The sequence below is a fragment of the Marmota marmota genome, unplaced genomic scaffold (genome assembly GCF_001458135.2).
Source record: "Marmota marmota marmota unplaced genomic scaffold, marMar, whole genome shotgun sequence".
In the NCBI taxonomy this organism is placed as follows: domain Eukaryota; kingdom Metazoa; phylum Chordata; class Mammalia; order Rodentia; family Sciuridae; genus Marmota; species Marmota marmota.
The window spans coordinates 21,504,439-21,521,697 of NW_026000242.1; the positions used below are offsets into that span (position 1 = coordinate 21,504,439).

At 35.1% G+C, this 17,259-nt stretch overlaps 1 protein-coding gene across 2 annotated transcripts in view; it reads left to right on the forward strand.

Annotated features, from left to right (window-relative positions):
* Window positions 1-17,259, forward strand: part of Pgr (progesterone receptor) — a 76,369-nt gene that overhangs the window by 43,192 nt on the left and 15,918 nt on the right. For both annotated transcript variants that reach the window (XM_015489959.2, XM_048795588.1), the window contains exon 4: window positions 7,432-7,737. In XM_015489959.2, the coding sequence (XP_015345445.1) occupies window positions 7,432-7,737 (306 nt within the window). The remainder of the gene's footprint in view (window positions 1-7,431; window positions 7,738-17,259) is intronic.

Genomic DNA, 17,259 nt, shown 5'->3' on the forward strand with positions numbered 1-17,259 from the left:
ATGCTAATTCTAAATATTCTACTGGGAAATATGCTAAAGTTCCTGCCCTTGATTGTGTCTTTGACTGAGGGGAAATTCCCTTTGGATTTCTTCCCAGTCTTCAGGGAACAAAAGGTCTATGGCAGGAGGCCAGGTACTTGTGGAGTCCTTGTGGCAAACAGGATTTTTCTTGCTGTACACTTATTATTTTATTCAACAAAATAACTGTATGGGTTGTGGTTTTATAATCAAGAAGCTTATGCTTTAATTGAGGACAGAGATGAACACAAAATAGACACAACATAAAATATTGTTGCCTGATACAACACTTAACAAGTTCCCAGAACAACATGGTATCAATATGAATGCAGTGAAGGAAAGAATAGGAGAGACTGGTTATGCAAGATTATGGTAGGCCTAATAGGGCTTGATAAAGAATTTGAAGTTAATTCTAAGTACAATGGAAGTCACAAAGTATTGAACAAGGACTGGCATAGTCTGATTTAGGTTTTTAAAGGCTCACTCAATTGTGTAGAGAATGGATCACAGAAGGTGAAAGCAGGGAACCCACCCAGGACATTTATGATTGTTCATCTGAGATAATCATGGCCTGGATTGTGGAGGAAGAAGTGGAAATGACTTTGGTTATGTTCAAAGTATTCTTTAGGAATGCTGGTGAAGTGGACATGATATAGGAGAATAAGTGATTTGGGGGCCATATCAGGTGCATAGATCAAGTTACAAAACTAAGCTGCAATTTTGGAATCTGTGTATTAAAGTTCTGCTGTAAAAAAAAAATTATGTTTCAGGAGTTTATTAGGTGGGAAAGCTAAGTATACAGTTGGGTAGTTGAGTCTAGAATTCTCAGAAATAAAAGGGGCTGGAGTTATACATTTGGTGATCTTCCTGTCTTTAATATTAAAGACCCAGGGGAAGAATAAAATACTTAGAAAGAGAAAATAGATATCTAAAAGAGCTCACATAACTCTGTGAACTCCAAGATTTGTAAGTCAAGAAGATGAAAAAGAGCCAAGTAGATAGACTGAAGGAGTAATGACAAGGGTGAGCTATGTGAAAGCCAAGTGAATAGTGTACAAGAAGGAAATGACCTACTCTGTCCAGTATTACAAACAGGTTGAATAAGACAAGGACTGAGAATTGACCATTGTTCTTTTGTTTTGTTTTGTTTTTTGGTTTTTTGGATATTGTGAAAATCATCAGTGACCTTGCTGAGAACAGTTTGTTGGAATAGGGTGAAGAATAACTGGATTGGAGCTAGGAGAATTGGAGGAGAGGGTGCACATCTCTTCACATGATAGAGAATACTCAAGATGGACTATTAGAGGATACAGATGAGAACGTTTTAAAGAAAAGCCCTTGAAAAATGAGAAGGAATAAGACAGTGCTAGAGTAACAAGCAGTTCCTGTATTGTAACAAGAGGAGAGGCAGAGTACAGGGTCACCCACACTAGAGATTAACTACAAAGAAAGTTTTCTTCAGATTGACCTTCTTTTCCCCTAAGCTTCCAAAGATCGATTCCTTTACTTCCATTCCTCAAAACCTCAAGTATCAGGTTGAATGACAGACAACTGTTAAGCCTCTCTGTCCATTGACTTTCTTATCACTTCATACCTATTCTTTAGCATCTCAGTTCAAATCTTCCCTCTTTCCAGCAAAACTATGGAAACTTCCATACCCATCATCTCCTTATCAAAAATGATAAACTTATAATTATATGAAGTTCTATAGATATGTTTATTGTATTGTTTAACAGTGGTTCTTCAGTAGTAAATTTAGCAATCCCTTCTTTGAAAGGGTATCATATATAAAGTTTTTTAAATCAATAAAAGAGTCACATTGCTGTCTACCTTCCCTTTTCAATACTCTTGCTGTAATATTGTTGTCAGAAGCTTTTAAGTGAGGTCAAAACAACAACTTCAATAACTCAGTAAATATGAGTTGGAAGTTCAGTATGATGGGCAGTTTGTAAAGCTTCAGATGTTTCATTGATGAGTAGAGCAGACCTGTCTCCTGATGGGCAACTTGCTGGAGGGGGAAGCTGTAGGCAGTGAAGGGAGCAAACACAGCAACTGAGGATGCTGATGGGTAGGCACTCAGAGTGGGAGGCCAGGAGACACAATGCCACATCCTCCCATTCACTTAGCACACGTGTGTTGGGGCACTATAAGATACTACAGACAACATGCAAAGATAACAAAGAAGCACTATCTTGAATGAATGTCATGCAGAGGGCATGGAAACTTTAACCCTTTTCTTCTCAGTGTCCTTATTCCTTGGGATCTGATTTGTGCCACAAATGTGTATGTGGTTTCTGAAATTATATTTCTACCTTGAACCTCTTTTGAGCTCTAGATTAACTTAAAATTACCACCTATAGCAGAAATACTGGAAAACAATCCTTTCTATATTTCACTCTAATGTACATCTAATGTTAGATCAGCACAGATGCACATATAACTTTGTGGTTCATATTTCATATGATATCAAAGATAATGGTTCATAACTAGATGTTATTAAATACACAGGTAACCAAATGAATTACAGTTTCATTTAATTTGCTAAGAGAAAAATCTGTGACCAGATACTAGATAATGGAAATAAGAAGGTCCAAATCATAGGCTTGATCTTGAAAGCAAGCCTCAAAAAAAGAAAACATTCTAAAGTAATGCTTTCTAAGATGTTACTTTTATGAGATGGTAGTAGGTTTTAATCAAGTGAAGAGGTAAGATATACTTGAGAAATGCTACATATTAATATTATTGTCTTAGAAATTCATAATTCATACAGTGTATTAAAGGCTGTGAGACGCACTGAGGGAAAGACATGTCTTTAATGGTGATAATCCAGCTGTGCTTATATATGATCATAGATGCTATTGTATGCTTAGATTGGGGGAAAAGGAGAATATATGATTAGGAACACTTATTTTTTTTTTACCAGATAATGAAAACTAACCAAAGGTATAGTTTCCTTTTTTTCCTTATTTCCTTCCAATCAAGTTCCAAAAGTACCTGAGTACCATTTGTGTCTACTGTAGGCCAAGCACTCTACTATGTGGCTTTACACATCATCTTTCCTAGGCTAACCATGATATTGCAAGTTAATTATTATATACCCTAATTGAAAAAAAAATTATTAAATTGGTATGTAGTCAAGTAAACTAATCTGGTCAAGTAAACTAATCTATACCAGATAAGAAGTCTTTATATGACAGGATCCATACCTAGATATGGCCAACCCCAATTTGTTTTTAATACTTTCATAAGCTACAGACGAAGGCATGGTTTACTATGTCTTCTACAAGTATTTTGGAAGAACAAACTGATAGTCATGATAGGAGGTAGATGATAGATGTGGCAAGATTGTAGCAATTTAATACTTTAGGAAAATATGTCTTAATAATACTATACATTTTTAAAAATTATTAAATATGATTCTCCTGATGTGAAAAGTTCTCCTTTGATGGCCACTGCTTGATTAGCTCCCAAAGAGTCATTATTCAATGGACTTCAGGAAACAATGGCCATTGAAAGGGGCAACCATAGGATCTAATGGAAACCTCCAGCTTTGAAGTTAACCAATTTTCCCCCTGACCATACCATTTAATGCTACACCATTCCTTCAAGTCACTTTCTATTATAGTGCATATATTTTATCCATAACATGTACCATTGTTTAACACTAATTCACTCTTTCATCAAGGACCCTCTCTATCTTCTTCATCTTACCACCAGATATAAATGTCCCAAAAGGAGACACTTTGTGGTTACTGCTGTGGTCTCAAACCTTAGTCTGTGCCTGGCACAGGAAGCCAATAAATGTTTCGTGTTTGAATAAAAAAATAAATGAAGATAGCCTTTGATTAATAGCTCTTTTCTGTAATCTATTATCATTATGAATTTGGCCAGTTAACCTCTGTGATTTAATCCTTCATCTTTAAAATGCTAATCTTTATTTCAAAGGCTTAATCAATTAGATAAGTTATATAAGTGACCTAGCTCAATGTTAGTTCACTTTTTAAAAATGTTTTTTTAATTTTTAAAAGTGGAGCATTATAGTTTCACATAGTAGTTGATTCATTTGATAAAATCAAATATGCATGGAATCTGATTTACTCCATTTCAGTCCACATTCCCCACCATTTATCCTCCCTTTCTCCCTCCCGCTATTCTCCTTCCTGTACTCTGCTGATCTTCCTTTCACTCATTATTTATTTATTTTTGATTGGTGCTTTATACATTTACCATACAGATGAAAGTCCCTGTGGTATATTTATATAATGCATATAGCATGATTTTGTTAGATTTATTCTGCATTTCCTTCCTTTCCCATCCTCCTTCCTCCCTCTTGACCTACTTTTTCTACTCCATTGATCTTTATGATATCTGACCACCCTCTGCTATTTTCCCCCTTATTTTTCTCCAGCTTCTGCATATGAGAGAAAACATTTGTCTTTGGTTTCCTAAGTCTGGCTTATTTCACTTAGCATGATGTTCTCCAGTTCCATCCATTCCCTGGCAAATGCAATGATTTCATTCTTCTTTATTACTGAGTAAAACTCCTTTGTGTGTATGTATCACATTTTCTTGATCCATTAACTATCAACAGGCATCTGAGCTGATTTCATAACTTGGCTATTGTGAATTGTGCTGCTATGAACATTGAAGCAGTAATATCACTATAGTTTGCTGATTGTAGTTCTTTTGAATAAATATCAAGGAGTGGGATAGCTGGGTCAAATGGTGGTTCTATTCCTAGTGTTTTGAGGAACCTCCATACTGCTTTTCCCTGACAACTTGCTGTCCTACTGACAATATACGGATGCACCACTTCCCCCACATCCTTACCAGCTTTTGTTATCATGCATATTCTGGATAATTGCCATTCTGACTGGAGTTAGTTCACTTTTTGACTTTGTGTTTATTGTGTATTTTCATATTTTCCCTAGCGCTTGTGAAAAGACTTGATCATAAGCAGAACTGTTAGTAAATTGTCTGGGGATTTCATTTTATTTTAGAAATACTTTCTAAAGTTTAATCAGTGTGTCAAGCATTTGCTTCTGTTTTCAAACAGACTCCAGCATTTCATAATGTAATAAAATCCTGATGAAGAGAGCACCCTAAGGGTGTAAAACAGAGAAAGGAAGTTAAAATAAATTAGAGTAAGAAGAAAAGCAAGGGAAGAATTGCTGCAGGAGGCAGGCTAGTTGTGTCCAGAGGTTCAGAGGGCCTCCTGGGGTGCTGCACCATTCTACACCTGGGGCTGGGAATTAGCTTTACAAAGATGTGCTTTAGCTGTGTGCTTCAATTGTATTATGAATCACAATAAAATGGCTTGTAAATAATTTTTTAATAGCTAAAAGATGACAATGATAATAGGACAACTGGAAGGGGTGGGTATGAGTCTTTTAATCTTTTTTTCTGTTTTTTTTTTAACTGCAAGCATTTAAGTTTTCAATTTGAATTACTATACCACTAAACTGTAAAATGACCTGGGTTAGATAACTGAAGGAAATTTTGATTTTTTATATTCAATCTGTATAGCCTTCTAGAAGATATAAAGATTTGTTTTTTATAAATACAAAAGCAGTACATCTTAAATGTAAGTACTAAATTTGACTTTTCTTTAGAATCCAACTTTCTGATTTAAATTACACTCAGGACATTAAATACTAAGCATTTCATTATTATGAATAAAATGCAGAATATAAAGAAAAAAAACAAATTGGAAGGAAAACAGTGTTTGATTTCAGGTGGGTGTGTTATGTTTTCTGTTAATCATATTATTTGGGGATTGGAACCAACCTTAAAAATTACTGAATTCAAATTTTGTGCTTTTTCCTTCAGTCTCTTGCCTAAACTCTCTGCCAGAATCTTACCAAATAAAAATGCAGCCCGTGGCTGAAATGTCAGTGAGTTAGTGTCAGGGGTTAGGAAGGATTGGGGTTTAGGAGCCACATAATCTGAGATCTACTACTCTAACACTGTGCAAGACGTCCTCTCCATTTTTCCTTTTCCTAATCTACAAATGGAGTTAATTACTCTTACCTTGCAAGACTGTTATAAGGCTTAAAAGATACACATATAAAATTTTTAGCATCCACTAGTAAATGCTCCCTTCATAAATATTATTTCCCTTTCCTTGAGTGACCCATTCCTTCCCCAGGAAACCCATTTGAACTCTGTTTACAGTTCTGAATTCTTTTTGCATATTGATCCTGACAATTGTTCCCCTATTACCTAAAAGTTCTAGCTCAACTCTTTAGAGCTTCATAAAACAAGTAGAATCCTTTATCTTTATGATAATACCTGAACTCAAAAATCACAAAGACCCATGTTTACCTAGCCCAGCAAGTAGCTTACTTAACTGGGTAGAGTGGTGGTAAAACTTCAACTAACCACTGGGCCTGTGGTGGTGGGAATTGGGCAGACTGGAATGCCCATGCCTCATCTAAAAGCAGCAGATGAAACAGCTTTAACAGATTGCTGCCACCTAACTAATTCAAGGATGTTTTTATAACTCTGGCCAGCATTGTATGAGCCAAACAAAACATGTCTGTGAGCCAGACCAGGTCTAGATTATTGTAAGCAGTCAGCAAGCAGCACAGTTGCTTCATACTGGTAGGCAGCTCATGCATACACAGAGCAGGTGGGGGGCTAAACAACATATGCCTTCAGGTCTTCATGACTTTCTCTAATTCATGCTAGAACATCTGTGAAGTAGCAGCAGCTGGGATCAGCATCATGATCCCCTTCAATCTGTCCTAATGAGGCAAATTCTACTCATCTCACCATCAGGCATTTTGTTCTTCCTAACACTCTACAATTGATCAAAGTAGCAATCCTAGAAATTGCTTAGAAATGCAAATGTGTCTGACCAGCATGGACTGCAAGGTGCAAACTCCATCTTCCCTTAATTTAGAAAAGGTACCTTCTGTCTCAGAATAGTCCATGCTTTGATTTCAGTACATCTATGAACCTGCTAAAAGTGAATAAAAAATTTTGTGAGGTTTGCATATATGCATATATTTTAAAAGTTTCTTAAAAGAATAAAACCCCAACAACTCCCAACAAATTCTATGAACTATACTTCAATTAATGTAGTCTGTAGCATTAGCTTTTGGGAGACAGTCCTGTCAGAAAAATAGTGAGGGTATTTTCTACTAAAAGCTACTTGTCTTTTCATTTCTTTTTTGACACAGAGCTTCATAACCTCCTGCTGGATTCTCGTGTAATTATCCATAACCCACTAACCCAATGAACACTCATGTCATTTAATTCCAATCTAAGATGTAACATTGGATTTTATTTTATTTTACTGGATTGATGCTAAAATCCATAATGCTGTGATTCTATGGCTTAAGAAAATCATTATATTGCTGGATATTTAGTTTGTATGTATTTATATGTCCTTCTTTGTTCTTCTCATAGGTCGAAAGTTTAAAAAATTCAATAAAGTCAGGGTTATGAGAGCACTGGATGGTGTTGCTCTCTCTCAGCCAGTGGGCATTTCGAATGAAAGCCAAGCCCTAAGCCAGAGAATCACTTTTTCACCAAGTCAAGATATACAGTTGATCCCCTCACTGATCAGCCTGCTGATGAACATTGAACCAGATGTGGTCTATGCAGGACATGACAACACGAAACCGGACACCTCCAGCTCTTTGCTGACCAGTCTTAATCAACTATGTGAAAGGCAACTTCTTACAGTAGTCAAGTGGTCTAAATCACTACCAGGTAATCATAATTTATATGTATTATCAGGCATTAAAATTTTTACTGTTAATTAACTGCACAGACTGTTTACTTAACTATAATAGCATGTTAAAATATGTTTCAGTGGCTCAAAATATTTGTTAAATATTATATATGTGCTATAGAAACACAAAAGTAGAGAAAATGTTGAATCCTGTTGATAAATTAAGAATTATATACATGAAACAGGTAAGGGACAGTATATTTTTGTCATAGTTCAGGAAAATACATGTTGACTATCTTTTTTTTTTAATTCTAAACCCTAATTGAATTAACTTCATTTGGTGGAAAATAAAATGGAACACATTTACTCATATAACAAATCAAAATAGCATTCAGAGTATAGTAAGCTGTCAAGTCAATTAACAAACAAAATTAACAAACATAAAAAGAAATGAACTTCCAATCACCATTTCCTCTAATTCATTTAGGAATAAAGGAGGAATTGCCCAGCAGCAGTGAGAACTGGGTTGTATCATTGTGAAGTATTTCAGTCACTTTCTAGTTGTCTTTGCTCCCTCAGCATAGCTCCATAGGAGCCAAGAGGGTTGAAAGAATAACAAGGACAAAAATTCTTATTTGATTAAATCTCAGACTGCAGAGCCAGAAGACTTGTAGCAATTGCTATGGAGGCGTTAATCTCTGATTAGAAATAGAACACTTTTTCCAAAAACTATATGCTCTTCACATCAGTGATATCCTTATACTTCCTTAGAACAATTTATTTTTCTAATATCTGATCAAGAATGAAACATATTATGTCCTTTTTGTCCCCAAGAAAATTCAATAGCTTTTTTTTTAAATAATTTCTTCCCAATTTGCCTTAATATATTTCTCAGTTATGATTCTACCTGAAAGATTTGAAATATAATACATGAATTGTATTGAACATTCAAGGTTACATGAAACAGAAAAATAGATTCCTGTTTGTTGAATCTTTAAAAAAATATGTATTAAGCAAAGTTAATAAAATTCAGTATTCTAACAAAATGATGTAATTTTAAAGAAAAATCAAAATGCCAGGTTCTTGTTGGCTTCATTGTAGATGAAAGGCCTTGAAAAGGTAATATTTTTCCAATTAGAAAAGTTTTGAAAACTTAGAACTTACTGTAATAAGATTATGAAATTCACTAAATCTTTGCTGAGCAAAATGTCATAATACATTGATAAAATTGTTTAAAGATATGTGTTTTAAAATGCTTTTAGTTTTTCTGTTTTTCTATTATTTGGGAATGGTGATTTCTTTGATATTTGCCAATATACAATATATTCCTTTTGTTTGTATTTTGGAATTTCTTCAATATTTAAAAATATTCTATCATTGATGCCATAAAAATAAATAAATAGGAAGAATATCAGTGAAGAAATCGGTCGGGGAGGGAGGAAGGGAGAGATGGGAAGTTTTGGGGATTGAAATGAAGCAAATTATGTTATATGCATTTATGAGCATTCAAATTGAAATTAACTGTTATGTATAACTATAATGCACTAATGAAAATATTTTTAAAAGGTTCTACCATTAGCTGGAAGATTTAGAAAATAATCATAATTTAAAAGATAATTTATTTACTTTTGATTAAAACTAAGTAAGCTTTTTAGTTGAAACAGGTAACTACCAGGAAATTTTTTTGCACACAATATCAAAAAAGAATGAAAGAAAAATTTTAAATTGAATTTGATGGCAACTTTTTTAATGTTTCAAAATATAATTTACATGTAGCAAATCTGAATGATTGCAATACCATTATTATACATACTGTTTTCATTAACTATAAACGAGGAAATCATTGACATGATCAAAATATTATGCAGTCTGTGGTCTTTTTAAACCACATTTGAAAAGACTGCTTGCTGGGAATAGCATTACTGAATGAATAGTGAAAGTGGTTGACTTCTGAAAAAGGACTGTAATCTGGTATTATTTGCTACTCCAAACTGATTTCAGTTGATATTAGTCAAGGTTGCAGTTTTTATTCACTGATTCACTTCATACATGTTGCTTACACACCTCCAGTGTGCAAGAGACAACAATTAAACAATGGTGGCAATTAAATAATGGTGCAGTGCTTTCTAGCTTTTAGCTGTCAGTTTTGTACATAAATTTATTTTATCCATTTTTTCATGTGTAGTAAGACTAAAAGGTCCATGGAAGATGGACTTTTGTTAATGGGTCTTTTATAATAAGTCAGAATGTGAACTTACTTATTTACAGTGCAATATGTATACATTACATGCAGGCATGCGTGCGTTAGTGCACACACACACACACACACACACACCAGATGTTAGAAAAACATGTTAACAGATCAGGTCATTCTTTCCAAGAGGAAAGTATATTTGGTATGTCAGATTAAGATCAGATGCAGAATGATCTTCAGAACAAAGATCATTGCACTCATGAGTGCCCCTAGGTATAAATCTGCAGGTGCCCAGAGGATTCTTATTGCCTAATCAAAGCTTCCTCATTGCTTCTTTGTCTATATTCTATTGTCTATATTTGACCTGTTGATCTTAAGCAAGGTTACAATAACCATAGCTTATCTTACTTCTCTCCACTAGTATTTCAGAGGTATACTTTTTCTATTCAATGGAGACTTGGAAGATGCTCTAGCCTCCTAACAGCATATTTACAAACCATCTCTTAGAATATATTGCTTCTGACATTTAGAACTTGTATATGAATGATTTTACATTACCTGCAGTTTTGGTGATTAGTCTCTTCTAATTTACAGTTTGAAAGAACACATTATCTGTAAAATTTTAAAAATGAATATGAGAGGGCTGGGGTTGTGGCTCAGTGGTAGAGCGCTTGCCTTGCATGTGTGAGGCACTGAGCTCAATCCTCAGCACCACATAAAACAATAAATAAATAGTTATTTTTAAAAATGAATATGAGATATTTCTGCTACTAGGAAATTTTCTATCCAATGAGAGAAAGAAGACATTAGACAGTGTAGGTACAGATGACATAAAATACAGATATAAAGAAAGTAGGGACAGAAAGCACTTTGACAGGCACTAGAGAAATGAGAAACCATAGTTCAGTTTATCTTGATTAGAAGAGGAAGCCATCACCAGTATTAAGAGTAATTGTAATGCACCAATTAAAAAATTTTAAAAAATGAATAGATAGCTGGGCATGGTTTCACACACCTGTAATCCTAGCAACTCAGGAGGCTGATGCAGGAGGATTGCAAGTTCAAAAGTAGCCTCAGCAACTTAGCAAGGCCCTAAGAAATTCAGTGAGACCTGTCTAAATAAAATACAGAAAAGGGCTGGGGATGTAGCTTAGTGGTTAAGTGCCCCTGAGTTCAATCCCCAGTACCAAAAAAGAAAGAAAGAAACTTTCCAGATAGAAAGAGAAGTGTGGTTGATGGCATAAAAAAAAAAAAAGAAAGCATGAGACATACTTGGTGAATAATGAATGAAACCAGAATAACACAGTGGCTTCCAATCTTTTCAAATGCAAGGCTCCCTTTTAAAAACATTAAAATATTATCATTCATTCATTCATAGGAGCTTTTATACACACACACACACACACACACACACACATATATATATATATATATATATTATTTTTNTATATATATATATATATATATATATATAAACGATAATGTCTGTTTTGTTCTACTATCCTTCCAATCGTCACATCCCCTCTACTCCCCTCACTTCCCTCTACCTAATCTAAGGTAACTCTATTCTTCTCTAGTCCCCCCTCCCTGTTGTGAATTAGCATCTGCATATTAGAGAAAACAGGCCTTAAGTTTTTTAGGATTAGCTTATTTTGCTTAGCATGATAATCTCCAACTCCATCCATTTACTGGCAAATGCCATAATTTCATTCTTCTTTAAAGCTGTGCCATGCATAGGATCTTAATTTAAGTTTTTAGTAGCTGCTAATTGAGAAAACACATTTGTGTATGCAAATGTTAAAACATTACCACAATTAATATGGACCTTCTGGGGGTTTCATCACACAAGTATCAAGAAACCACTAATAATAAATTGATATTGAAGTGAGTAGTGGAAAGTAAACTTAGAGGTATGAGTTGTAGGCTGATCAAGGAGGGTGTTAAAAGTCAGGGTAGATTTTGGAAATTAAATTGGTAAATATTTATTACCCAATTTCACTTTGAATAGTCTTCATTTTGTATGTCAACAGAGAAGGCTGGGGAAAACTTTTCCTTTTTATAAATTTTTCCTTGATAACTTCCATTTGGTGAAATATCTATTCAGGTCAATGTTTTCACATTTTAAATATTGCATTTTTGACACCTCTCTTTTTTCTTGGTTTCAATTAGCCAGAATATTTTAAGTTTTATTATCAGAAGACTGAAACAGTACTTTGTCTTGCTTTCTGATTTGACACATGCCAAAACATCTCTTGAGTCATTGGTAGTCATTGTACCTGTGACAAAGGAAGGATTTTTTTCCTTTCTTCCTAAATCAAATGAGCAAATTGAATTATTGCCTTTTAAAAATGTGATGAGAGAAATGAAAGTGACTTACTAGGAGAAAAGTTAGGTGATGAAGGGCTTTTATGAAGGCCTTCATTAACGATTTTTCAAAAACCCCATTATACTGAAATTACTATTTTCAATGTTGACAAAAACTTTTACTTGTAAAATAAATGAATATTTTCAACTCTTAACATGCCTCATGTGTCAGAGGGTTTGTTGGCAAAGTAATCATTTAGTGCTGAAACTCTGTCTTTGCATTTATCATTTTCTTTTCAGGTAGATATGTTTTGTTCCAATTACACATTGTTTGACTCCTTATGTACATGCTCTTCCACCCACACCATATATTCGGCATGTCAGAGTTCTGTTTTTTGTTCCAGTAGTTTCTTAGTCTGCATGGCCTGGGTGAGCTCATTCTTAGTCCTGCCTTTACTGGTTTTCCACTCTAGTGCTCTACTATTAATATACACATCAGCCCACACCCCCTACTAAGCTACTGGACCAAATATTTCAAGTGCTTACTCTACATCTCCCACCCAGACGAATTTCCAAGTCAGCATGACCTTCTACTCCATAAACCTAAAACCTGTTTGTTTAACTTGACATGACAATTCAGCCAGAATCTTTAGTAGCATTTTTAACTTACTTTCTTCTTCAACCCTTGCCCAGGGTACTCGTCAAAGTCTCTCAGCTGTACTTATAAATACATGACTCATTATTCATCCTATTTCCATTGCTCCTGCCCAGACTTAGTTTGGTTGTCATCCTTGATTTTTGGCCCTCTAACAATTCTCTATTGTACCTTAAGAATCATCTTTCTTAAGCAATTATAATCAATTATGTTTTTCCTTTTCTTTTCAAAGTAAAGTCCAAACTCCTTAGCCTTAACACCCAAGGCCCTCTGGGGTCTTGCTCCTGATTTTTGCAACAATATCTCTTACCATTCCTTTCTTCAAACAACTCTAAATCCAGTTTTCAAAATGCCCTTTCCTCAGTTTCCTGCCTTTTGCTCAGTTTTCCCTTCTTGGGGGCCTGTCTGTTCTCTTGCATCTTCCCCTGGCTGGCCCCTAAGGAGCTATCAAGAATCACATTATCCAGCACTTCCTTGGGAAGATTCCACTGACTCTCCCATGTCCACCTTGCATTTGTCAACCATAACATATCACTCTGAGTTAAAATTGTGTTCTACTTTTCTGTCTGTCCCACCAGAATGTAAGTGTTAAAGGCAGAAAAGGAATCTTTGTAATCTTTATGTTTAGTTGTGAGCATAATGCTTCACTTCAACTAAGTGTTTAAAAATGACTTATAGAAATTTAAAGTATGGAATTGATACAAAAAGAACTATTCTGCCTTAGATCATTAAAACATCAAATCATGTTCATAAGTCATCAAACATGTGGTGATTACATGCATTATAGTGAAGCTACGCTATGCTCCTCAAAGTTCATAACTGTGTATGAAAATTTGTACCTGGTGTCTAGAGGTGCTCAGGTAGAGAAGGTACAGAAACATAACCCATAGGTAATTTACCAGAAATTATCCAGAGAATCTAGCAGATCATACAAGCATCTCTTTACTATATTTGTCTTTTAATTTGTTTTAAGCATTAATAATTGTATTTTTCAGGAATTATCAGGTAAGTCATTTGAAGGGAAAAGGTATTTTTATACCACTTGTTAAACACAATTAACAATCATTCATCACATCTCTGTGTGAAGACTTTCCATTTTGATATCAGCTCAAATGCACTGTTTTCCAGATCAATATCACCACTAGGAATTTTTTCTCAGCATTCCCGTCTTTATTTCAGTATAAGGTGATGGAATTATATTATAGTTAATGGAGGAAAAAATACTGCACTTCTGTACTAAGCATGTTCCAGTTGGTTTAACCTTGTGCATTTATCACAGAGAAGCCCTCTGAAGGTGGAGAAAATATAGGTTATCTGAGTTCCATTCTATTAGATGGATATGTGCTTTTTGTTATAGATATTGGGAATTGGGTAACTTTTAAGGTATTTCAACAAAATTACACTTTTTAAATATAATAAAAGTGTATCTTCATTTCAAGATATTAATAATCCCAAAATGCAAATACAAAAAGATGAAGAATGAGGAGAAGTGAATATAATTATGTAAATATAAACAGAATTTCTGTTTTTAATAAAAGAATAAATGAATTACCTATTAATTTGGTAAAGATGTTAAAATCACTCAGAGGTTAGCATAAAACAAAGACCTAAAGTGAAAAAATACAGCACAGTTATGCCAAATATTTATTACAAAGCACTTTCTTTAGAAAGTTATAAAAGTGACCAAGAAAAGTATAGAGACAAATAAATATATTCTTTTTTTAAACATCAGAAATTTATTTGTTGTTCAAAACATTACATTGATCTCGACATATCATATATCATACATTTGTTTCAAATGGGGTATGAATTCTTATTATTCCCCCGTGTACAGATTGCAGAATCACGTTGATTATACAGCCACATTTATACATGCTGCCAAACAAGTGTCTGTTGTATTCTGCTGCCCTTCCTATACCCTTCCTATCCTCCCTCCCCTCCCTTACCCTCCTCTCCCCTCCCCTCCCTCTATCCCATCTACCAAAACTCATTTCTCTCACTCTCTCTTATTTTTTTTCCTCTCCTTCGCCTCACATCATCTTATATATATTTTTGTATAACAATGAGGGTCTCCTTCCCTCTTCCGTGCAATTCCCCCTCTCTCTCCCATTCCCTCCCACCTCTCGTCCCTGTTTGATGGTAATCTTCTTCTCCTGCTCTTCTTCCCTGCTCTGTTTTGAGTTGCCCCCCCCCTTATATCAAAGAAGACATTCGACATTTGTTTTTAAGGGATTGGCTGACTTTACTTAGCATAATCTGCTCTAATGCCATCCATTTCCCTGCAAATGCCATGATTTTGTTGTTTTTTATTGCTGAGTAATATTCCATTGTATATATATACCACATTTTTTAATCCATTCATCTGTTGAAGGGCATCTAGGTTGGTTCCACAGTCTAGCTATTGTGAATTGTGCTGCTATGAACATTGATGACGCTGTATCCCTGTAGTATGCTCTTTGTAGGTCTTTTGGGAATAGTCCGAGAAGGGGAATAGCTGGGTTGAATGGTGGTTCCATTCCCAGCTTTCTGAGGAATCTCCATACTGATTTCCAAATTGGTCACACCAGTTTACAGTCCCACCAGCAATGCACCAGTGTACCCCTTTCCCCACATCCTCGCCAGCACTTGTTGTTGTTTGACTTCATAATGGCTGCCTTTCTTACTGGGGTGAGATGGTACCTTAGAGTGGTTTTAATTTGCATTTCTCTGCTAGCAATGGTGAGCATTTTTTTCATGTATTTGCTGATTGATTGTATATCCTCCTCTGAGAAGTGTCTGTTCAAATCCTTGGCCCATTTGTTGATTGGGTTGTTTGTTTTCTTATTGTTTAATTTTTTGAGTTCTTTGTATACTCTGGAGATTAGGGCTCTATCTGAGGTGTGAGGGGTAAAAATTTGTTCCCAGGATGTAGGCTCCCTATTTACCTCTCTTATTGTTTCTCTTGCTGAGAAAAAACTCTTTAGTTTGAGAATGTCCCATTTGTTGATTCTTGATTTTAACTCTAGTGCTATAGGTGTCCTATTAAGGAATTTGGAGCCCGCCCCCACAAGGTGGAGATTAGAGTCAACTTTTTCTTCTATTAGACGCAGAGTTTCTGGTTTGATTCCTATCTCCTTAATCCAGTTTGAGTTAACTTTTGTGCATGGTGAGAGACAGGGATTCAATTTCATTTTGTTGCATATGGCTTTCCAGTTCTCCCAGCACCATTTGTTGAAGATGCTATCCTTTCTCCATTGCATGCTTTTATCACCTTTGTCTAATATAAGGTAATTGTAATTTTGTGGACTGGTTTCTGTGTCCTCTATTCTGTACCATTGGTCTACCCGCTTATTTTGGTACCAGTACCATGCTGTTTTTATTACTATTGCTCTGTAGTATAGTTTAAAATCTGGTATTGCTATACTGCCTGATTCATTCTTCCTGCTTAGGATTGCTTTTGCTATTCTGGGTCTCCTATTTTTCCAGATGAATTTCATGATTGCTTTTTCTATTTCGGTGAGAAATACCGTTGGGATTTTGATTGGCATTGCATTGGATTTGTCACTGATATACAGAATGCCTTTGATTTATACGTGTTGATTTTATATCCTGCCACTTTGCTGAATTCATTAACTAGCTCTAGAAGTTTCTGGGTAGAACCTTTTGGGTCTGCTAGGTATAGAATCATGTCAGCCGCAAACAGTGCTAATTTAAGTTCTTCTTTTCCTATAGTTATTCCTTTAATTTCTTTCGCCTAATTGCTCTGGCCAGTGTTTCAAGAACTATGTTGAATAGAAGTGGTGAGAGAGGGCATCCCTGTCTTGTTCCAGGTTTTAGAGGGAATGCCTTCAATTTTTCTCCATTTAGAATGATGCTAGCCTGAGGCTTAGCATAGATAGATTTTACAATGTTGAGATAAGTTCCTGTTATCCCTAATTTTTCTAGTGTTTTGAATATAAAGGGATGCTGTACTTTGTCGAATGCTTTCTCTGCATCTGTGGAGATGATCATATGGTTCTTATCTTTAAGTCTATTGATGTGGTGAATAACATTTATTGATTTCCGTATGTTGAACCAGCCTTGCATCCCAGGTATGAATCCTACTTGATCATGGTGCACAATCTTTTTGATATGTTTCTGTATCTGATTTGCCTTAATTTTATTGAGGATTTTTGCATCTATGTTCATTAGAGATATTGGTCTGTAGTTTTCTTTCTTTGAAGTGTCTTTGTCTGGTTTAGGAATCAGGGTGATGTTGGCATCGTAGAATGAATTCAGAAGAGCTCCCTCTTTTTCTATTTCCTGAAATAGCTTGAAAAGTATTGGTATTAGTTCTTCTTTAAAGGTTTTGTAAAACTCTGCTATATACCCATCCAGTCCTGGGCTTTTCTTCGTTGGTAGTCTTTTGATGGCTTCTTCTATTTCTTC